This window comes from Pantherophis guttatus, chromosome 6 (genome assembly GCF_059756535.1).
Source record: "Pantherophis guttatus breed Tessera chromosome 6, ASM5975653v1, whole genome shotgun sequence".
Taxonomy (NCBI): domain Eukaryota; kingdom Metazoa; phylum Chordata; class Lepidosauria; order Squamata; family Colubridae; genus Pantherophis; species Pantherophis guttatus.
Genome location: NC_142068.1, coordinates 71,427,115 through 71,452,270, shown reverse-complemented (window position 1 = coordinate 71,452,270; position 25,156 = coordinate 71,427,115). Strand labels below are relative to the sequence as shown.

The 25,156-nt window shown below is 37.2% G+C and overlaps 1 protein-coding gene across 2 annotated transcripts; it reads left to right on the top strand.

Moving 5' to 3' along the window:
- Positions 1 to 3,289: 3,289 nt before the first annotated feature.
- Positions 3,290 to 25,156, top strand: LOC117657122 (lipase member M-like). 2 transcript variants are annotated; one of them, XM_034405272.3, is made up of 11 exons: positions 3,290 to 3,426; positions 4,563 to 4,634; positions 4,766 to 4,879; positions 12,585 to 12,699; positions 13,523 to 13,721; positions 14,797 to 14,906; positions 16,525 to 16,661; positions 20,269 to 20,418; positions 20,523 to 20,594; positions 22,322 to 22,387; positions 23,456 to 25,156. In XM_034405272.3, exons 3-11 carry the CDS (start codon positions 4,766 to 4,768, stop codon positions 23,684 to 23,686), a joined length of 1,194 nt encoding a protein of 397 aa, XP_034261163.1. In that variant the 5' UTR covers positions 3,290 to 3,426; positions 4,563 to 4,634; the 3' UTR covers positions 23,687 to 25,156. The 2 variants fall into 2 exon arrangements, with proteins under 2 accessions (XP_034261163.1, XP_060538791.1); XM_060682808.2 differs by lacking the exon at positions 3,290 to 3,426 and having other exon boundaries at positions 4,389 to 4,634.

Sequence of the window (25,156 nt, the reverse complement as noted above, 5' to 3'; positions counted from 1 at the left end):
GGGAAATTATTTGGTTTATTATTATTGGTAAATATAATTAATGGATTTGTAAGAAATTGGATTGCATGGAAATAATTGGAATATTCATGTTCATATTGATTAATATACAAAAAAGGTAGTTATATAACTAATTGATTTATATTAAAATGTTGAATTTATATTAAACAACTAATATTACATAATTAACCAATGTGAGGATGGATATAAAAATAGATGACAATGGGAAGGGGTATAATATAGAATAGAAGGGAAAAATTGAATTTGATTAAGATTAGAGATGAGGATGAGGGTAATATTGGTTTTTTACAAAAATAGATGAGGAATAAATATGGCAAAAAGGAAATATAGAAATTGTAAATTTAATTGAAATGACTAAACACTGTTTAAATTTGTGAACCGGCCAAATACTCTGTTCAAAGAAAATACATTGTATGTTTGTATGTGTGTTTCTAATTATTGTTATTTATTCATATTTGTTCTCTTTTATTCTTTAAAGTTTAACAATTCATTCTTTATCTTAATATCTTTATATTTGTTTGGGGTTGGCTTTCTTCCCTTTCATCTTTTTTATTGTATAGCAATCTTTCTCCTCAAACCTACCACCTCTCTTTTCTTTCCTTCTTACTTTCTCTTCCTCCCCCTCTTCTTCTCCTCCCTACTTCCTCTTCCTTTCTCCTTCTCCTCCTCTCTTCCTCCCTCTCTCTCCTACTCTAATTTCCCTTCCCTTCCTTCATCCCTCTCTATTGCTGTATCCTTTTATGCATATGGACTACTCAGAGGGCTGAAAAAGTTATTTCTGACTGGTCCTTGCACTTTTGACCAGTCCTTGAACTTACGACTGTCCTCACATTTTACGTTTTTGCCCTATCTTGTTACCATGGTGAAGAAAAGCAGTTGTGAAATGAGTGACATGGTTGTTAAGAAAGCTGCACGGGCATAAATGTGAGGATGGTCATAAGTGTGAGGACCGGTCAAAAGTGCGAGGCCCAGTCAGAAATGACTTTTTTCAGCCCTCTGAAAAAAGTCTATGCACATAGCCACGCCCACCCGGTCACATGACGAGTTACCCATGCCTACAGTCACGTGACCAGCTAGCCACGCCCACCCAGTCACATGATTGCCAAGCCACACCCCCAACTAAGCCACGCCCACATAACCTGTTGTTAAAAAATTGAATCCCACCACTGGTGAAAGGGCCTCATAAGTGGAATAGCCTAGGGCCTCTTTCAATCTAAATCCGGCCCTGCCCATGGGGTGCTTAAATCTGGCCTGTGGGGCCAGCCTGGAGATAGCAAAGGCCTGGCCCATGGTGCCTCTGGCAGCCAAAACGGGGTGCAGGGCCCCCCGCGCATGCCCTCCACGCTCCATTTTCAGCCTGGATGGCCTCCTGCAGCACTCTGCTGGCCCTATGCCCCTATGCCCCATTTTGGCCAGCAGGGTGCTACAGGAGGCATCCGTCCTGTCTGCCCCCCCCCACTCCCGGCCAGCCCATGGAGGAGAACTACAATGCTGATCCAGCCCTTGAAGAAATCTAGTTTGGCACCCCTGCGTTACATGGTTGTAGACCTCTATATTTTCTTAATCATCAAATCATTCATTAAAGTTAGATGTATAAGTTGCTATGGGGAGTTGCCATGAATCGGATAATTAACATTTATTTTCAGTTACATTGGGTTCTTCATTATTGCATTCAAATAATTATGGAGGTGTTATGGAGATGTTAAGAACATGCAATAACCTTATTGCATCAAATTGCATCATGCCTTCTTAATTGAAAGACTCCCAATTTCTGGGAACACACAACTGCCAAGGGAATACTGGAAAAAGTACAACGTTTTATTTATTTATTTATTTATTTATTTATTTATTTATTTATTTGATTGATTGATTGATTGATTGATTGATTGATTTGATTTGTATGCCGCCCCTCTCCGAAGACTCAGTTTTAATAGTATAGTCTGTAAGCCACCCAGAGTTACAAAACAAATTTTACAAACAATAAATAAAAACAATTGTAATGTGGCTCCTAATATATATATTTTAATTTCAGTCCATTGGTTCTTGTTCTGTCCTTGGCTTCAGTATAAAACAGGACTCAAAGATACAAAGAAAGGCTGAGATAGAAAAGGCTGGCTTTTGGAAGAGAACCAGAATTTTCCAGGTTATCCAGCACCATATGCTTCGAATTTATCTTCCCATATTTTCAGCATCAAACAGATTTTATAAGACAACAATTGTTATTCTGCACAGCACTTATTGTTGCTATTAACGGCTTTATTGATCCCTACAGTTGTTCAGCGAACCCATGCCATATGGATCCCTCAATCACTGACTCATATTACCATCCTGATTCATGATCTAGTCTAGGGTTCAAAGACATCCACTCTAGACTTCAAAGACTACTAAATTAAGTCCTGGCTTTGCTCTTTCCTCCTAACAGTAGGAAGGAAAGAAGGAAGGAAAAAAGGAGAGAAAGAAATGGCTGCATGGTTGAGCATTTACTAGGCAAGGCTAAGGTGACCTCTAAAATGTCCCAGGAAAGGAGGAGATGATGAAAGAAGATCACTAAGAAGAAATGAATATTAAAGAAAAACTAACTGCATCCCTACTTCAGGGAGAGGCACTTTGGTAACAGCCAAGGTCCCAAAGAAAGATCTTCCAACTCCTCATCCTTGCCTTTCGTGTCACAACTATGGTGAAATTCTACAGGATGAATTTCCCAAGGAGGGAAATTCTTGTCCAGCTAGATTTCAAGAATCCATACTTTGTTCCTCCAGGCCCAAATAATAGAGAAATCTGGCCTTGCTATAATTTGTCATTTATGCTATATCCCCAGACAACTGTGTCTCTCTGATGATGGGCATCAAAAAACAAATGAGATATTGGAACTAGTTCTGAAATTAAACATGTCTATTAAAAGCACCAGTGTTATGTTGTAATAACTCTTTTTCTATCTGTCTTGCAAAGTAAAAAACACAATATCCAGCAAAGCTTGCATAGGCCCGTTATGGATTTGTTCAGGACATTGCTTTCTTTATACACATCGGTCTTGATCTCATAGTCATCGGACACTTTTTCATATTATTTCACTGATATTTTTGGGCAAGAGTCTCAACATTTTTCACTAAGTGCATGCCATCTCCACTTATTTATGCAGGACTTGGGTTGGTTATTTATGTTTAAAAAACAAATATTTTGAACATACAGGAAGTATGGGGTTAAAAAAATGCAGCAGGGAGGAATATATTTCTGTCTTGCTTTAAACAAATATATGTTACGGTAATTGGAAGAGTCTGGAATGTTACTGTGGTGCAACAGTAAATCCTATGATATTAGTTTCAATATCCTTCAAGGCCCAGTACTACAAATATCTCCACCCTTTGTAATTTGGAACACCTCATAAATAGCAGAGCCTTGGAGTGAGTGGTAAGAATTTCTTTTACACTGTTTTTTAGTCATATTAAGGACGTGTGTTTTAAGTTACTTTTATTGTTTTCATGCAGGCATGAAGGGTTTCCATTGTATGTCAAAGTCCCTTATATGCTGAGAACATAATAACAGCATTTAATATCATTCAGATGTTCTTCAATCCTAAACAGCAAAGAGGAATGTGTGTATAGCAAAGAGTGTTCACAAGATTGTTCTTTCCCTCACAGAATATTTGTTTCATTTATAAGGGCTCAGACAATGACATATGTTGTTTTACACAAAAAATACTCCTCCCTCCAAACTTTTGAGTATTAATCAGAGTTGCCAGCCTAATCAGGTTTCAGGATTCACGGTTCCTTTGAAATAGACACTCTTCAGTTCAGCTTTTGTAACCTTTTATTTAATCTATTTTGTCATCTAATTACAGATGTCCCTTGCTTTCGCTGTATGCTTCCAAAGAATGGTTGCATTGTTCTCATTTATTATTTTTTTAAAAAAACAGAAATGTTTTCTGATATGTTTATGAGATTGCATGAAGATATTGCATATTTTTACTGAATACAATACAGCTGTGATGACAAACCTATGGCACACGTGCCACAGGTGGCACGCAGAGCCATATCTGTGGGCACGCGTGCGTTGCCCTAGCTCAGCTCCAGCGCACATGCACGCACTGGCCAGCTGATTTTCGGGCCTTCCAGGCCCACTGGAAGTCGGGAAACCGACCATTTCTGGCCTCCAGAGGGTCTCCGTGGAGTGGGGAAGGCGGTTTTCGCCCTCCCCAGGCTCCAAGAAAGCCTCTGGAACCTGGGGAGGGCAAAAAAATGGGCCTACCGGGCCCACGGTGTTATCATGTGCCAAAAGCGGGGTTCGCATGGGTGGGGGGTCATGCGTGCATGCATGGGGGCAAAGGGCATTGAATTATGGGTGTGGGCACGCACGTGCGTGACCCCCCTGTACTCCCTCCACTTTTGGCACGCAATGGCAAAAAGGTTAGCCATCACTGCAATACAGTAATGCATCTTGTTATCATAGCATTTATCTTAATTTGTCTGAATGAAAATGATTTCAGGGTTATGTGGATTAAACGATTAAGTGAACAAATTAATTAAATACTCTTGTCTGACTAACAGAAAGGTATACATTGGGTGAAACAACAAGTGTGGGAACTGATTCAAGCCCTCAAGGCTGCATAGTGACATAAGGTACTCGCTTATTTTTATTTTAACATTGCTGTCAATATCAAAAACACATTGGTTTCAATTTATAATCTTAACCCTTTAAAAGCTGTCTGGCAAAAGCACAATAATGCTATAAGTTACATTGCTTTTTACAGATGCTGAATATGTTTTTGTTTCTTATGATATCTCTTTTGGTTCTGGAGTTCAATGATTCCAAACAATTGCCAAGAACAAAGAGAGAAGGGAACCCTGAAACATTCATGAATATTGTAAGTTTAACGTGGTTAATATACTTTAATACAATATTTAATACACTGAGGGTTGGAACCCCATTGTCGATTCTAATCTGGTTTCTGAATCAAGATTTTATATATACAATGGTAAAGCTGTCCCACTTATACTAGTAAGTTCATATTTGAATCAGTTATTTTAGAGTTTGTAATGGTCAAGGTTGCATTCCTTGGGTTACTCACAGGCCAATGGGCACCTCCCTCAATACCTAAATAAGGGGAGAATATACATCTTTGTCTCACTCCTTTGCCAACCTGGAGCCAATCTGTTTCACCATATTCTGTCTATATTCTTGGTCTTTATATATGGTAGGTTTCTCATGAGGTCAATGTAATGCTCTGGGAATCTCATTTTTCTAAGGACATTCTATAACTTAATGTGATAGGCACAATCAAAGGCCTTTCTAGCAGAGGTGGGTTTCAACGGGTTCTGACCAGTTCTGGAGAACCGGTAGCGGAAATTTTGAGTAGTTCAGAGAACCGGTAAATACCACTCTGACTGGCCCCGCCCCCATCTATTCTCTGCCTCCTAAGTCCCAGCTGAGCAGGAGGAAATGGGGATTTTGCAGTAACCTTCCCCTGGAGTAGGGAGGGAATGGAGATTTTACAGTATCCTTCTCCTGCCATGCTCCCCAAGCCATGCCAAGCCATGCCATGCCATGCCCACTAAGCCACACCCACAGAACCGGTAGTAAAAAAAATTGAATCCCACCACTGCTTTCTAGGATCAATAAAGTATATATTGACTTCTCCCTGGTAATCTTTGGCTTTCTCAATCATCCAGATGTATCAATATTTCATGTTCCTTGGATTTTTTAAAAAGCCAGATTAAATATTTTGCATCTCTTTTTCCATTCTTCTTTACTTCCTCTTTTACCATGTTGGGTGTCCAAGGTTCATTTTCATGCAGGGCTTTAATCTGCACCAGATGTTCCTAAGCATTATTTTGCTAGTGTGTGAAATAGGACCATAGTTTGTACATCTGTTGAGCCTCCTTTCTTTGGTGTTGGAACATATATTTACTTCTTTGTGTCCTCTGTGTCATTTTCCAGGTTGGCTGGCATACGTTAATTAGAACCTTTACTGATTGCTTATCATATTTCTTTTTTCCCTCATTTTTTATTTTATTTTATTCAAAAGAAAGTTAAAATATAAATTTTTTAAAAAAAAAACCTTCCCCAAAAAGGGCAAAACATAAAACAATCAAGACATTTTTTAAAAGTGCATCAAAATGAAAAGAAAACACACACACATGTGTATGTATGTGTGTGTGTATAAGGGAGTATATCTATATATCTATATATCTTAAAACTGTATGTGAAAAGTCCCACTGAACTTGAATCAATTCTTAACATAGTTCAACTGTTCAGCAGCGACATCAGGATGAACTTTGGACTTGAAAAATGTGCTATACTATCCATGCAGTGAGGAAAAATGGAAAAAATAGAAGGAATAGAACTGGGAAATAGAAGCATAGTGAAAGCATTAGCAAAGGATGACGGTTACAAATACCTAGGCATATTGGAAGCAGATAACTTCTTAAATGGAAAAGTCAAAGAGTCAACACAAAAGGAATACATCAGGAGAGTCTGAAAAATATTAATATCAAAACTGAATGCTAGAAACATAATTAAAGCCATTAACACATAGGCAGTTCCAGTGATATGCTACCGAGCTGGAATAATCAACTGGACTGTGACTGAACTGGAAAATCTGGACCAGAAAACATTTAAACTTTTGAATATGTACCACGCTTTACATCCATGAAGTGACATCGACAGGTTGTACCTGCCAAGAAGAATAGGGGGCAGAGGGCTATTGCAAATCCATAAAACTGTAGAAGAAGAAAAACAAAGTTTGAATGATTATGTGAACCAAAGTACAGAAAAATTGCTGAGGGCTGTGAAAATGGAGAACATTATACAAACAACAGAAACAAAGGCAGAATATAAGGAAAAACAGCTGGATGGCAGATTAAATGGATGGAAAACCAAACCTTTGCATGGACAGCACTTGAAAAACATTGAAGGAAAATGTGATAACAACTTGACATGGGCATGGCTTAAGAGAGGAACCATCAAGAAAGAAATGGAAGGTTTAATACTGGCTGCTCAAGAACAAGCACTACAAACTACCGTATTTCCCTGAAAATAAGGCCCTGTCTTATTTTTTTTTTGAACCCTGAAATAAGCGCTTGTCCTTATTGCCATGTGCCCAAAAGCCCGATTGGGCTTATTATCAGGGGATGTCTTATTTTGGGGGAAACAGAGTAATGCCATGAAAACGAAAGCATTAAGGACTTTCAGTTTGATGTTGCGGCGAGATCGGACGAGAGGAGTGGGGCTCTGTGAACTAGTGCGAAATCCTCCTCATTGGAGGGCCCCCCAAGGGGCTAAAGTCACCCTGTGGGATGATGAAGAAAGGAGGCACACACTGTAGGTCACAGAGAGTGATGGCTCCAGCTGGACCCAGGGATTCCCTCCCATCCAACGACGAAGAGGAGAGGCAGCCATTATGGCTGCCATGAAGTGGAAGTGGTGCTGGGGCGGTGTAGATGAACAATGATTAGAACTGGGTGAGAACCTAGCCCCAAAGAAAATAAATCCTGGAAAAGAGACTCTTTGAAATACTTGTTTAAGTGGCGAATAATTACAAACAGAACAATTACAGACCAGAAAGAAAATTAAAGGGAGAGCGTAAAATCTTTAAAATATAGAAAGATTGGAGTTTCAAACTTCATTGGCAATATTTTGGTAAGGCATTTTAAAATGCTGGAATTATTTGTCTGAATATTGACTATTTGCTAGATTTTGTGCAACATTGAAATTTAAGATGAAGGCACAATCTACTGGTTTTTAATGAAATATATACTAAACTCCTACAACCTTGGAAAGTACTGATAAGACAAAAGAAAAAAAAGTGGAAATAAATAATGCCTGGAGGACTGCTGTACTATCTACTGTTCTATATTCATCTACTTCATGGTTACTGGAGGTTTAACTGTGAGATTATGGAAGACATCTAAAAGAAAGCGACTTTTAAATGCCAGAATCTATGACTGAACTTATAGAGTGGACATAAGGAGACATTTGGAAATCTTCCTGGATTACCTAAATGGAACTAATTGACTAATTGTTGGACACAAAGAACTATAACTATTACATTCCCCTGAGGAGCAATGTTAGGATTGAGCAAATGGTTTCTAAGATGGCTTTCTGAGGTCATAGACAATTGAAACTTTGGGGCGGTGACAGACTACTGACAGGCTATTGAGCAATATTTGGACTTATCAAAATAAGACAAGATGTCTTATTTTGACAGGGGAGTTGAGTGGATTTCAAAAAGAAATAGTGTTGATGCTTCAAAGTACTTATAATATTTTGATAAATAATCACAGGGAGATAAAAGACTTAATGCATGATATTGTGGGGAAATCAGAAAATAATGAACAAGAGTCAATGAATAAAGATCATAAAACACAGAAAATAGAGGAGATAATAGAAAGACCAGAGGAAAAGACAGAACAGATAAATCAACAAATAAAACAAGAAGAGAAGAAGGAGAAGACAATAAAGACTTATGAAACAGATAAGGGACAATATATATTAAGAGATCAAAAATGTGATTGGATAAAAAGAAAGATAGTTTTGAAGAGAAGATAGGGGCTTGGGAAGAACCTCCAGAGGTACAGCAGCAAGAGATAGTAGAGATGGAAGAAATATTTGAGCTAAATAGGAAAGATGTAGACAAAAACAAAGATCCAAGGGAGGAGTTTGGGAGGCAAGTCAAAATGAATAAGAATTAAAATACTAAAGTGGGCAAGAGATGATGGTAAGAAAAGGAATGCTGTTTAATATAAGATTGGCTTTATTGAGAGCTAGAATAGAGGCAGAAATAAGATCAAGGGGGAATATTATTATACATATTTTTATATCATATACTAAAAGTAATAGCTAGATATAAAGATTAGATGTTGAAAGATGGTATCACTATGTATGTTTAAATAATATTGTGATTGTTATTAGAATGGTGCACAAAAACATTGAACAACTAAACAATGAAGGAACACACTAATACAAATATGTATAATAACACAATTACATAAGTATGATTAATGTAACAAATATTATTAATATTACTATTATTTGTATTTAAATGAATGATAACTAGATCCCTCACTGTTCAATGATATTAATGTATAGCCAAAAAAATAAAGAATAAGCACTACAAACTAATGCCATGAAAATGAAGATACAAAAATCCATTAAAAATTCAAACTGCTGACTTTGCAATGACACTTAATATGTGAGTGCAGCAAAATTGCGCAAACTGATTACAAAGCTAGAAATTACCGAATTGCTAAATTAATCCACTGGTCATTATGTAAGAAATACGCCCTACCTGTATCTGAAAAGTCATGGGAACATAAGGTGGAAAAAGTCATAAAAAATGAGATGGTGAAGATCTTGTGGGACTTTCGAATACAGACAGATTGTCATTTGGAACACAACACGCCAGATATTATGGATGTCAAGGGCTGAAGCATACAATTTATTGATATCGCTGTACCAGGAGATGCCAGACTCAAAGAAAAAGAACTGGAAAAAATTATGAAATATCGCAACCTGGCCATCGAAACTACACTGCGCTACTCGGAACATCGTATATTTTAAGAAGATACTTGGTTGATACCTAGGACTCTGGTAGCAATCCGTATCAACCATTAGCACCAGTCTATGATATTTATGATACATTTTAAAATGTTCAGTTGACTGAGTTTCATGTTTAATGAATAAAAGAGATAATAATGACAAGATTAAGGTCTCAAAACTCTCTGTTAAGAAAATGCTATTGTAATCCACTCATAGAAAGTTTAGCACAGCATCTTATCTATCCCAATCATCCCAAAAATTAAAAGTAATTCATCCTGGATCACACATCCGTATTTGTTTCTTAGTGCTATTTTTTACCAATTGTTGACTAATTAAATATAATAAATTCAGTCTTCACTATCTTCCCAACCAAATCCAAATAGAAGTGGTTTCCAGTTAGGTGTAATAAATCCATTCTCCAATCTTCCTCAGTCTTTATAGGAAAAAGGGGAAAAAATATATAAAGGAAAAAAAAGAGTCCAGCAAGGAGTTGAAATAAATCAGCATGACTGCTGGTCAACTTTTAAGAGCAAAAAACAAAGTAAAACAATAAATTTGAAAAGTTAAAGTTAAACCCAGGCCTTTTTCTTTGACCTATTTTTAATTTATTACTATTTGTCCATTGGTATCATTTAACATTCCTATTTGGGGTTGGAATATTGTTTTGAGTTCGGAGATTCTCTCTATGTATACCTGACATCGATCTTACAGTGGTGCAATGATTGATTGCACTATTGTAGATGTTATCTTGACTTCTCTGACAATACTCTGCAGAAACCTCCTCCACCCCAGGAGTCCCAATTTGTTAATACATTATCAAGTGGCAAGTTGGTGCTCTTATTATGGTGGACTCTTCTAATCACTGGATTTGGATTGAAACTAGAATCAAAGAAGTTTATAAATCAATCCCAAAGATGCTTTTTTATTACCGGTTCTCTGAACTACTCAAAATTTCCGCTACCAATTCTCCAGAACTGGACAGAATCTGCTGAAACCCACCTCTGACACATACACACACAGAGGAGGGAGGGAGAGAAAGAGAGAGAAAGAGAGAGAATTGTTGTAATCAGTCTTGTTTACCTTTTAACCTTGTTTACCTTTTAATTATCCTTACAAATTATAGTCTTAGCTAGTGTAGAAATATAAACCTCAGGTGAGTAAAATTATCATCCTTAATCATAAGGTTTAGTGCCAGTTAGATTTGCCTATGAAATTGATAGGAACGTTTAACCTGTCCTTCAACTAATGAGAATATTAATAACAGCAATGGCTCTACGTATTATAAGAAGCCAGTTCCACAAATGAAAGAGTGAATTTTTTGTGATAACCTCTTCAGCATTTGGAAGAACAATTTTGAGATATATGTGCCAGTCTAACAGGAGACCAAAAGCAATGAATCTTCCACTTCAATTCTTGCATTGAAGCTGAAGTAAATCCACCTGTTTTATTCAACTCTCATCCAGACCCAAAGAAGCTTCTTGGATGAGAAGCGAAACATCTTCAAGGAAAAACCAGAAAGTCCAGCTGCCTCTTGAAAAAGCATCTTTGGGATTCTTGATTTTTGCTTGATGTCTTCATGACCTGGATGACTGAGAATCTCGATAGACATTTAGCGATTTATAAATCAGTGTTGTTGTTTTTTCCCTGAAACATTTTTCTGGAATAAAACAGATTGAAAATGTTTTCACTAAAACATTTATTCTTAATGCTCAATATTCTCCAAATTTGGAAGAATAAATACACAGTTTTGATATATGATATTTCTCTTTTTACTCCTTTGATAGCCTATTTTGATCTTCATTCTGATTTGGCTAAAAGGAAGTCTTTGACAGAATATAATCTTTATAGCCTAAAAGAGTTTTACTGTAATGGTGCATTTTCAAATAAAGATAAGCAATGAATAGGCGATAAGATATCATGACTATTTTGATGTCAACTCAAATCTCCTTGGAACTTCAGCAATAAGGCTTTATATTAATTCTGAGAATTTAATACTTAATTCTTTAGATCAACCAAAAGGGACAACCTCAAAAATGTGTAAGTTATTATTGCAATCAGAAATAAAGATCTACCATATGGATTAAAGGAAGCTAAAGATACTGATATGGGTAATCTTATACAGGAAACAAACTGGCAGCTGCTATGGAAACCAGGTGGATTTACTTCAGCTTCAGTGCAAGAATTGAAGTGGAAGATTCATTGCTTTTGGTCTCCTGTTAGACTGGCACATATATCTCAAAATTGTTCTTCCAAATGCTGGAGAGGTTACCACAAAAAAGTCACTCTTTCATTTGTGGAACTGGCTTCTTATAATATGTAGAGACATTGCTGTTATTAATATTCTCATTCGTTGAAGGACAGGTTAAACGTTCCTATCAATTTCACAGGCAAATCTAGCTGTTGCTAAACCTTATGATTAAGGATGATAATTTTACTTGCCTGAGGTTTATATTTCTACACTAGCTAAGTCTATAATTTGTAAGGGTAATTAAAAGGTAAACAAGGTTAAAAGGTAAACAAGACTGATTACAACAGTTCTCTCTCTTTCTCTCCTTCCCTCCCTCTGTGTGTGTATGTGTCAGAGGTGAGTTTCAGCAGGTTCTGACCAGTTCTGGAGAACCGGTAGCGGAAATTTTGAGTAGTTCAGAGAACCGGTAATAAAAATTCTGACTGGCCCCGCCCCTATTTATTCTCTACCTCCCAAGTCCCAGCTGATCAGGAGGAAATGAGGATTTTGCAGCATCCTTCCCCTGGAGTGGGGAGGGAATGGGGATTTTGCAGTATCCTTCCCCTCCCACGCCCACCAAGCCATGCCATGCCCACCAAGCCATACCCACAGAACCGGTAGTAAAAAAATTTGAAACCCACCACTGGTATGTGTGTGTGTAACTGTTGGGGAAACTATAGGATTTCCTCCTTTATTAAGAATGTAATATTGCCTTAAGAAACATCTCTGCAAAGGCAAATATCAAACATGCTAGAGATCTAAGGCAAAGTTATGAATGGAGCTTCTTTTTTATATCTTTTTCCAGAGTGAGGTCTTACAATATCATGGTTATCCTAATGAGGAACATGAAATCCTGACAAATGATGGTTACTTTCTTACTATCAACAGAATTCTTGGAAGGAAAGCGTCAGAGAAAACAGGTTTCTTTTTGCATTTAAAGTTCACAAAACCAAAGTTTATTAATACTGATTTGCTCTTATGAAATATCCTATTTATATTCTTATCTTCTGTAGAAATACTGCAGTGAGAAAACTCTTTCATTTAAAGAGGGAGATCATTAGGAATAATTTATTTGTTCTGGGAAAGGGAAGACGCCCTGAAAACAAATGAACAAAAAACAAAACACTCGTAGCTCCAAGTTCATTTCATTTTCCATGATATTGTGATATTATTTAATAGGAATGTTTTGGGATTTCCCCCCGTCTAGATATTAGTCAAAGACTCTCAAGATTGTCTTGATGACTAAACTACATGCTAATCATTTCATTTAAATGAACATAGGGAAAGAAGAAAGAATATAACCTCATTTTTATAGTTATATAGTATTGTGATGCCACCCAGACTTAATTTTATGTGAGATAGGAAGTTATACAAATATAATGAATAAACAAACAAACAAACAAATAAATAAAATATTAAGCCAAAGCAAATGTTTTATTGTTCCTTTGCCTTTTAATGTTATTATGGTTTGCATATTTATAGCTCAGTTGTAATCAGGCCAGATTCTTAATTTTATTAATTAAATTAAATAATTAAATTAAATTAAATTAAATTAAATTAAATTAAATTAAATTAAATTAAATTAAATTAAATTAAGAATCTGGCCTGATTATAAAAGCCCAACTATGAGTTTTTTCCTCCATAGGCAATTTGAAGTAATTACTTTTTTTTCCTCATTGAAATGTCTTGCTTTCTTGTCCATCTTTTTCTCCCTTTCCTTTCCTTTCTTTGTTTTGTTTTCAGCTTCCAAACCTGTTGTTTTACTGATGCCAGGAGTTCTTACTGATTGTGGAATATGGCTGACGAATGTGCCCAATGGCAGCTTAGGTTTTATACTGGCAGATGCTGGCTTTGATGTTTGGTTGGCAAATAACCGAGGAAGCAGATGGTGTAAACAGCACCAGAACTTCTCATATAAAGAAGAAGAATTCTGGAATTTCAGGTACGTTAAAATATTTGGTGCTTGGGAGGGATAATAAAATGCAAATTTCTATGTGAAAGAAATACAAAAGATGGATCATGCCATGTTGATGACTTGAAAGGAAAATGTCAGAGTGCACACAGTGTGACTATGTGAGACAACCCAGGAGCAAATACAACAATCCATATTCATCAGCGGTCAAGGGCATCCACAGGAGAGAGAGAAAAAAAAAATCAAGATGGTAGCTATGATTGTGCAACCAAAGTCCTATCTTCTTTTTAACACGTCACAATGCACACAAAAAGAGGACAGGGCTTTGATTGTTATGGACACCAGTCATGGTCACTATCCTGATTTTCTTGAAAATCAACCCCCCTCCCCCAGTAGAAATTCTTTCCCCAACTGGATATGTGATTGTTTTCTTTTACATTTCTATTAGATTATGATTTTCAAAATCTTCCCATCCTAAAGTTCTATGACAAACAAGCAATTATACACACAATTAATGTAAATATAACCAGGAAAGAGAGATAGTTTGAGTAGCTTAGATTGCTACTCAATAGCATATTGCTATGGTGATAAAAGTTTCATTATCCAGTTCTTTGTTTTGTATTATAATAGATTTAGTCAGCCATATAATTCTTTTACATTTTTTATTTGTTTTTTTTTTTAATTTGATTTATATGCCGCCCTTCTCCGGAGACTCAGGGCGGCTTACAGTGTGTTAAGCAATAGCCTTCATACTTTTGTATATTTTATACAAAGTCAGCTTTGTACAAACTGGGTCCTCAATTTACCTACCTTAGAAAGGATGGAAGGCTGAGTCAACCTTGAGCCTGGCGAGATTCAAACTTACTTTAATTGCAGACAGCTGGTGTTAAATTACAGTGCTTAGTCTGCAGCGCTATCCAGGCTCTATAGTTTTATAGTTTTTTATGTATACCTTTTATGTTTTTTTTTAAAATAACTTTATATATTTTATGTTTCTTAGATTTTAAAATTATCAATTGTTTGTATGTCATCCTTCTTATATTTGGCTAGGATTGTAACAAAGATTTGATTGATTGATTGATTGATTGACTCTATTTTGTTTCAGTTTTCATGAAATGGCAATGGAAGATCTGCCAGCGATTATATATTTTATCCTAGCTAAAACTAGACAGAAACAACTTTTTTATGTTGGCTATTCCCAAGGATCCACTTTAGGTAAATTCTTGGATTTTTGCAGGGGTGAAAAGGGAAGCAAGGGGGGGTGGAAAGGCAAGTGACATGATAAGCATCTTAATGTCATCAGGCAAATGATGCAATGAAATCATGATGCAGGTGACAACACTGTGGCTTGGTACCAGGACATATTATCTGATCTTATTGAACTGTAGTAATTGGTGCAATTACTACAGTTCAATGCAAACTGGCCAAAGCTATAGACTTCTAAGCATTAATTCTTACAGCATATCTTTAATTATACTCTTCCTTTTTTATTTTCTTTTTGTTTAGATTTGTAGGAGAATGATTTGTTTAATCATACCATGAAGAAAGAATTGTACAATTTGTTGGGGACAAAATAATGGAAAGTGTGAATGACGTGAAATCAGTGCATAAGATGTAAACATATGTAATCTTTATTGACCCATATCCTTAGATAAATTGTGTGATGTGACATTCCAAATGGAATGGGATTGCTATCACTAAATCAGAACAAAAACAAAAGAGCTCCCCTTTACTTTGCATTTCAACAAAATAGCCTTTAATTCAACCCTTGACATATCTATAGAATCCTCCCTATTCAAGGAAATCTCCTACGACTGGGTAAAATTCCTATGTGTAATGTGGATAATAAGCCATTATTACTGAATCGATGAATAGGAGGGTTACGAGTGGCATGGTGGCCTAGAGGTGGAGCTCTTGCCTCACAATCAGGAGGCTGTGAGTTTGATATTAGGTAGCGGCAGATATTTCTAAAGAGAAAATATCTGCTCTGAGCTCCACATAGGCATCAGGAAGGGCATCCAGCCAGTAAATGCTCAGCTCCATTCAGTTGCCCTGACTCCATCCTGATGCAAGGGATTGCAGGATTGTTAAAAGAAAAACAAAATGAATAGGAGGGTTACATGTGAAAAGGGAGGAAAATTAATTGTCTAAGTACAACATGTAAGAATAGAATAAATTACTTTTAAAAACAACTATTAATAAAATATGATGGATATAAAAAGCCTCGTCCAAAAGAACATAATAAGAAAACAAACAATATGTAATGTTTTGCCTCTCCAATCTTTCCCAAGAAAGCAGGAATCTTGAAACTGCAGTGGTTCCAAAAGGAGCTTTTATTGGAAGGTTAGTGATAACAAGAGATCTAGACAGGAACTGAAGCTTTTCATTTAAAACCAGCTATTTAAAACAATGCTACCCAAACCCCTCCCACACTACATCATTGCAGGGAAACAGAAACAAAGACTTCATATAGAGATTAACACAGTAATGCAGGAAACAGAAGCAGAAACTTCATATACAGACCACTCCAATCCTCCCCATCCTTCCTCCCACCAAAATGCTATAGAAATATCTGGGACCTGACACAATATTTAACTAAGGATGTCTGAGGGTGGTAAATTGACAGGAAATCAATCAGTGAAAATACATTTGAATTCTTTTGAAAAATAGTTGTAGAAGTTCCTTCAGGATAATTTTCAATTCAGAAATTTATCTTCATCAGATTGTGTGGATATACTATTCACTTATTGCTCTAGCAAATATAGTGTAATTATCATAAACAGATTGTGACTTGTAATGGTTCTGAATAATAATTAATTTTCTTTATGCTTAGGATTCATTGCATTTTCAGCTATGCCAGCATTAGCTGAGAAAATAAAAATCTTTTTTGCATTTGGTCCAATATATTTGGTGAATCACATCACACCATGGTATAAAATGATAATCGATATGAACCCAGTTATTATGAAGGTATGTGGCTGATGCTGTGGTTTTCAAAAAAATGAATGTATGCTAATTTTATTGCTAAGATATTTAAAAGGCAAGAACAATGTCATGTCAAATGGAATTGCCTTCAATAGGAGTTAGTCATGCTTAGATTTGTACGGAATTATTCTTAACAGGTTTACAATACTGAAAAAATTTAAAATATTCTGGGAACTCTGCCAAGGGAAGCTAAGCTAGATACCTTTTTGTTATTCTTTTCTTGGCAGCAGACAAAATTTTAGTTTGGAAGGCCTTTGTACTATGATGATGATGATTTACTTTATTCATTAAACATGAAACTCAGTCAACTGAACATTCAAAAATGCATCAGAAATACCATTGACTGATGCTAATGGTTGATACGGGTTGCTGCCAGCATCCTAGGTATCAACCAAGTATCTTCTTAAGATGTACGATGTTCCAGGTAGTGCAGTTTTTTTGCAGTTCTGCTGGTGTTAGCTGCAATTTCTTGATGCCTTTTTATAAAATTCTTGGACATGGTACCAAGTGCCCCGATGACAATGGGTATAACTGTTACATGTTTCATCCATAATCGCGTAGTTTCGATAGCCAGGTCGCGATATTTCATGATTTTTTCCAGTTCTTTTTCTTCGACTCTGGCGTCTCCTGATACCACGATATCAATAAATTGTACATTTCAATTTTCGACAACTGTGATACCTGGCATGTTGTGTTTCCAATGACAATCCGTTTGTATTCGAAAGTCCCACAAGAGCTTCACCTTCTCATTTTCAATAACTTTTTCCACTTTATGTTCCCATGACTTTTTGGATACAGGTAAATTGTATTTTTTACATAATGACCAGTGGATTAATTTAGCAACTTAGTTGTGTCTAGCTTTATAATCAGTTTGTGCAATTTTTCTGCACTCATATATTAAGTGTGAAATAGTTTCAACTTTGTCATTGCAAAGTTGGCAGTTTGGATTGTCAGTGGATTTTTGTATCTTTGCTTTCATAGCATTAGTTTGTAGTACTTGTTCTTGAGCAGCCAGTATTAAACCTTCCGTTTCTTTCTTGATGGTTCCCATCTTAAGCCATGCCCATGTCAAGTTGTCATCACATTTTCCTTCAATATTTTTCAAGTGCTGTCCAGGCAAAGCTTTGGTTTTCCATCTGTTTAATCTGTCATCCAGCTGTCTTTCCTTATATTCTGCCTCTATTTCTCTTGTTTTTATAGTGTTCTCTGTTTTCACAGCCTGCAGCAATTTTTCTGTACTTTGGTTCACATAATTATTCAAACTTAATTTTTGTTCTTCTACAGTTTGATGGATTTGCAATAGCCCTCTGCCCCTTATTTTTCTTGGCATTATTATTATCGTTGATGTTGATGTTATCTCTTTTATTCATTAAACTTGAAACTCAGTCAACTGAACATTTAAAAATGTATCACAAATATCATTGATTGGTGCTGATAGTTGATACAGCTTGCTGCCAGCATCCTGGGTATCAACCAAGTACCTTCTTAAAATGTACGATGTTCCGAGTAGTGCAGTTTTTTGCAGTTCCGCTGGTGTTATTGCAGGAAGCTGCAATTTCTTGATGCCCAGTTTGGGAACAAAAAGGATTCAACAGATATACTGATTGCCAGTTTTCATGCTCACTTTTGCCCTTCCTGCTCAAAGGATGTGATGTGAGGCAGTAAAGATAATGCTGGGAAAAAAAACCCTGCTACACAATTTCAGAAGCAAGTTCAGGGAGGGGTGTGTGGAATGAATAGAGTGTAGGAGGAGATCATGACACAACACCACTTGTCTACTTGGAACAGGCATCAGGTTACAAATACACAACAGCAGTAACTGCAAGAAGGCTCTGGGAATCTTAGTGGACAATAACTTAAATATGAGCCATCAGTGTGCTGCAGCTGCCAAAAAACCCAATGCAATCCTAGGACAGAAGGATATAAAAGTTCACAAGAAGTGATACTACTGCCTTATAATGCCTTGGTAGGACCACACTTAGAATACCACATCCAATTTTGGTCACCACAATATAAAAAAGTTGAGACTCTGGAAAGAGTGCAGAGAATAGTGACAAAAATGATTGGGAGGCTGAAGACTATAACATATGAAGAACAGTTGCAGAAATTGGGTATGCTAGTCTAGTGAAGCTAGGGGTGACATGATATCAGTGTTCCAATATTTGAATGGCTGTCACAAAGAAGAGAGGGTCAACCTATTTTCCGAAGCACCGGAAGGAGCACAAGAAGCAATGGATGGAAAGTGAACAAAGAGAGAAAGAACTAAAAACTAAGAAGAAATTTAACAGTAAGAACAATTAACCAGTGGAACAGCTTGCCTTCAGAAATTGTGGGTGCTTCAACACTGGAGGCTTTTAAAAAAAGACTGGACAGCCATTTGTCTAAAATGGTATAGGTAACCTGCTTGAGCAGGAACTTGGACTAAAAGACTTCCAAGGTCCCTTCTAACTCTGTTATTCTGAAACTGCAGGATGATATTGCCATCCATGGATTGCTGTACTGTCTTCAGTATAGGTTGGTGAGATGCTACCAGGGGTGAAATGCTCCCAGTTCGGACCGGATCGCCCAGTCCGGTAGTGATGGAGGCAGGTGGTTCGGAGAACTGGTAGCAAAAATCCCTGCCCCCCCCCCCCCGCCCAGCTGAGCCGCATAATCATCAGTGGCTTTTTTTTTACTTTTAACAGCATTTTTTCTACAACCTCTTCAGCTGAAAAAATGCTTTTAAAAATAATAATAAAAAGCCTCTGATGATCATGTGGCTCAGCTGGGATCCTCAAAGGCTTTTAAAAGAAAAAAAACCCTTTTTTTCTTTTAAATGCCTCTTACGATCCAAGCTGAGTTGCCTGATCGGCAGAGACTATTTTTCTTTTAAATGCCTCTAACGATCAGGCAACTCAGCTTGGATCATCAGAGGCATTTAAAAGAAAAAAACTCTTTTTTTTCTTTTAAATGCCTCTGATGATCCAAGCTGAGTTGCCTGATTGTCAGAGGCATTTAAAAGAAAAAAAGTCTCTGCCGATCAGGCAACTCAGCTGGGATCGTCAGAGCCTTTTGAAAGCATTTTTTTACAACCTCTTTGCTGAAGAGGTTGTAGAAAAAATGGTTTTAAAAGTAAAAAAAAATGGCCAAGCCCACCCAGTCACATTACCCCTCCCACCAAGCCACACCTACAGAACCAGTATTAACAAATTTTAGATTTCACCACTGGATGCTACTGATTTTTTAGTCTCATTCACAGAGCATAAGGCAGAAGAAGCATTTTAGTAATTTTCTGCGGAAGGCAGATAGGGGAGGAGGAAATAGTTGTGGTTTGTGAATAGTTGGGATCTGTATGAATGCAGCATCTCAACAGACTATATGACAGTTTTGCTTTTTCCTTTTGATGAACAAATTGTCCCAAAGTCTTTTGCGAGTATGTACAATGTATGAATCAGTCTTCTGCAGAGGAAACGGATGAGCTGCTAGACCATTTGAACTTTGAAGGACATAATTTTAAAAGAGCATTTTGAAAGCAAACTTGGAATATGCAAATTTGAAAGGACAGAGCAAGTTCAAAGGCATTGAAAATTGATCTGAATTGTTTTATTCACAGACTACATTAGGCAGAAAAGAAATTTGCTTGCTACCTAATCACATAACACGGAAATTGGCCACTAAGTTTTGTGACATGGATTTATGGAGAAAAACGTGTGCGAATATTTTATTGTCCGGTGGTGGAATTAGTGAAAACAATGTAAATATGGTATGTTTATTGCACATCTTTTTAAACAAGCTACTTTATTTCAGACAGTGACATAAATGTACCAATTAAATGAAAATGTGTTTTTTAAAAATATTCTTCCTCAGAGTCGCCTGGATGTCATTGTATCACATTTATTTGGATGCACATCAACAAAAACTCTCTTACATTGGAAGCAGGTAAAAATTCTGAAATGTGCAACTAAAAATGTGAATTTTACTTACTGTACTTGGAATAGCAAATGCCCTCTTTGATCTCTGTTTTCATAATAAATGCTTCTTTCTCAAATAAAATTAAAGTATCAATTTTCCATTCATTAAAAAAATGAATTCTTCTTTGTTCTCTCCATTAGCTTTTCTGAATATTAATTTATACCATTACTTATAGAACCTACGCCAGGGCTGTCAAACTCGCGGCCCACAGGCCGGATGCATCATGCGCTGGCCATGCCCACACCTGTTTTAGCGAAGGGGAAAAAAGTCACAATACGTCACATGATGACGCCGTGACAATGCAAGTTTGACACCCCTGGCCTACACCCAAAAGGACGAGGGCAGTTTGTAGGACAAACAACCATTAAAAACTATCAGCTAATCTAATCTATCACTGGGACTGTCCAAGAATCTGCAAGCATTTAAATGCTCCTTGTTTCATGGTGTTCTAAGGGCAGGGCACCGATTGAGAAAACATGTGGGCAAATATCCACTGTCCTCCACTGAGTAGGAACACTGCTTCTCCCAAGGATCATGTGAATTTGGAGTTGGCAAATCAGCTGGCAAAGAAGCACCACAACCCAGGTGTCATTACTCTGTTAATTGTATTTACTCTAGTCATTAAACAAGCTGCTATATTTGGAATCAGTTGAAATTTTTCAGTCCTCTTCAAAGGCAAAGTATTTTCCATAGTCTGTTTGTCAGGTACAAACGTCATGCCCCCAAATCAGGAAAGACAAATCTTGGTTCTTCCAAGCAGACTTCTTTATTATTCTACTCTTATGGACAGAATCTTGCCAAATTGAAGCACCCTACTTACCTTCCCTACTGGCTCGCTGATGTGCGTGCACCGCGCCATCATCTGTGCATGCGCAAAGTCTTCTGTGCATGCGCAGATGGTCAAAACCGGGACGTGTTTGGTGGGACAGAGCCTCCCGCCAGCAGTACCAGTTCTCAGAACTACTTGCTGCTGGCGCTACCGGCTTCCGCTAGCTGGATAGAGCTGGCAACATTTCATCCCTGGTCTGCATCTAGCATATCATCTGAGAACTATTAGGGAGAAATTTCTTCATCCTTCTTCTTTCTCAGAAAATATCTGGACTGAGTTCCTCTTATTCTTCTGAAATGCATTCCCTCCCTCCTCGTAATCCACCTTACTATATTCCATCACATCAAGGGAGTAAATTATTCATACCAATATATCTCAGTTCTTCAATTGGCATACTAGACAAGCTGGGCAACAGACAACTGGTAGTTGCTCCACATATTATTTATGATAGAATGTTGTTCAGATTCCCAGAAAGGAGGGAGTGCATTCCAGATGAGCAAAAGACTGAACAGTTTGTGTGGGAGGAAGACAATCATTTACTGCTAACAAAGCTAAAATTGGCTGCATTGTGACAAGTTTTTAAAAATTACGCCCTTGAAAAATTAGTCATTAGTAGTGTTGGCTTTTTAATTAGGGAACTTAAAATTCTAATCTCTCCAAAACACCAGGTTAGAAAAGTTATTTTGGTCCAGAATTACTTTTTTTTCTTCTGTTCTGTGTATCGTTGTATCTTAACGTATTCTAAAAGATTATATAATAGATTATTTTAATGGGAAGCTTTAGAAAATTACATTAACATTTTTTTAAAATGTAAAAGAATAATTTACAAAAGTGGTTTTACAGACTTTTCTCTTGTCCTTTTCAGGTGTATGAAACCGGGCAGTTTAAAGAGTTTGACTATGGTTCTAAGAATATGAAAAAATACAATCAGGTAGACAAAGATTTTTTTTTCAAATAAAAGAAATATTCCAGATGAATGAGAATGAAGATAAAGCAGTTACAAATTTACTATTTTTGTAATTTTTTTTTACATAATACCATTATATTTAACATGTCATCCTGGATTCATCTATTTTGATTAAAGGAAAGGCAGGAGTGTCCATTTTTGTATCAATGGAATGCTATGCTATCAAGCATGTAATGTCTACCCAGACATAACTGCCAGGAAACTCAGAAAAGAATATATAACTCTGTAGTTGAAGATCCACAATAATATAACCCACAAAGAAGAGGGAGTCAACCTATTCTCCAAAGTACATGAGAGCAGGACAAGAAGCAATGGGTGGAAATTAATCAAGGAGAGAAGCAACCTAGAATTTAGAAGGAATTTCCTGACAGTTAGAACAATTAATCAGTGGAACAACTTGCCTCCAGAAGCTGTGAATGCTCCAACACTGGAAATTTTTAAGAAGAAATTGGATAACCATTTGTCTGAAATGATATAGGCTTTTCTGCTTAAGCAGGGGGTTGGACTAGAAGATCTCCAAGGTCCCTTCCAACTCTGCTATTCTATTCTAGTTGTTTTTGCACATTTGATGAGACCAGCGATAGTACTTCTAGCACACAAAATATTTAGACTCTCTTAAACTACATGGAAAAATTCTTTTAGGAGCAATTAACATGAATTGAATTAAGACAATTAGAGATAATGAATAAAACGCATTGTGCTAATAATTTAAACAGGTATTTTTTTCAGATTTTTATGCGGTCGTGGTTGAATAGGGAGGAGGTAGAAGGGCATGTAGGTAGATTACTGAAAAATAGAAGATCTGTTATGATATGGAATAGCAATGGCCACATAGCATGAGATGGACAACAAAAGTGCCTTATATTAACAACCATTCTAAAAGATAAATCAGTGTGCTTAGAGCTATCCTTGACCCTTGGAAATAGCAAAGCTAAATGATTCAAACCACGAGCTATTTTAGGACAATATTATAATAGTAGCAATATTTAGTTGTTATGAGATTTAATAAAGTGTTTTTCTTTTTCTCTTTAGATGACCCCTCCCTTTTATGATATAAGAATGAATATCCCAACCTTCATGTGGAGGGGTGAAAAAGATAAAATTTCAACACCAAAGGATACCGAACAATTTCTCCCTCTTCTTAGTAATCTGATCTCCTACAAAATAATTCCTCGTTGGATGCATTACGATTATCTTTTTGGCCTTGATGCACGTCAAAACTTGTATGATGAACTTGTTGACATAATTCACAATTTCCCATAAGCTGGGGATCGTCTAGTACAGAGATGTTAACCTTTTCCGGACCGAGTGCCCAAAGTGCGTGTGTGTGTTTGTGAATGCGCATGCGCGCACCTGAACCCCCAAAATACAATATGTGTGTGGCCCCCGCATGTACCCCACCCCCACATGTGCGTGTGCCCCCCATGTGCCCCCCCCCACATATGCGCAGCAGAGACTTGAAGACCAGCTGGCCAGCGGGAGGTGCATGCACATGCATGGTAGAGCTGAACTGGGGAGACAGTTCACGTGCCCAGAGAGAGGGCACTGTGTGCCACCTCTGGCTCGCGTGTCATACGTTTGCCATCATGCGTCTAGTACATCAGTGTGACAAACATGCCACTCCAGAATGTTTCTTTAACAGAAGAAATGCATGTTTCACTAAAGCAGAAGGGTCTAATTCTTTTACTTGATGATCTTTTTTTTAAAAAGGATACTGTCATCGTTCCAAGTAATGAACTCAGAGAAGTCAGGACTCTGACACTTTGCTCAGGTTCAAGAGATTCTTTATTGAGTACATCATTTTGGCACTTGGAAAGGTGAAGCTAGCTCTAATTATTCCCACGCTCAGAGATAGTTAAACGAATAAGATCTCCCCACCCCACCCCTTTGTCCCTCAGGTCAAATGGGCCAATCAGTCCAGGTGTAGGTTCCCACTCAACTTCGACAACTGTCCTTTGAAATGACCTTGGTTCACACACCAGCTGGGAGATGTTATGGCTAGCTGGCTGAGGCAACACATTCCTGAGTTCTCCCCCCGTGCTCTGCCCTCTTCCCCTTGAATGGCAGGCAAGAAATGAAGCAGAAGTAAGCATGGCTTCAGCTGAAGTAGTTCTGTTTATACCTTTTAAAATACAGTGTTTCCCTGAAAATAAGCCCTCCCCAAAATATTTAACCGCATGTGCAGCTTGTCCCCGCCATTTCCTCTGGTTAGGGTTAGGGAGACAGAGCTGGAAATCAGATAAGAGGGCAAGAGGATCCCCGTTTCGTTCCACGTGCCCCAAAATAATAAGACCTCACCAAAAATAAGGCCAAACACTTATTTCAGGGTTCAAAAAATATAAGACAGGGTCTTATTTTCAGGGAAACATGGTAGTTAATGTAGATGCCTTGAAAGAATGCAACCCCGGGGATTCCAAACTTTGGGAAGAATCACACAGTAAAGTCTTGAGTAAGAAAGGTAAAGTGTTGAGTAAACTCACACAATAAAGTGTTGAGTAATAAGAGAACTGTCACAAGTAAATGCCTTATTCTCCATTATGTAAATAGTACATGAACAGGGTATCAGGGGTTAACTTATTCTTCACCTCTTAATGTATTCATATTTCACCACTCCCATATCTAGCTCCACCCATTGTATATATAAGGAGCCGCATACGTCCATTTTGTGCTTCTATCTGTGAATATTCAGTGAATATAGAATGCCTTATGTAAATAAATAGTGATTTATTTGAA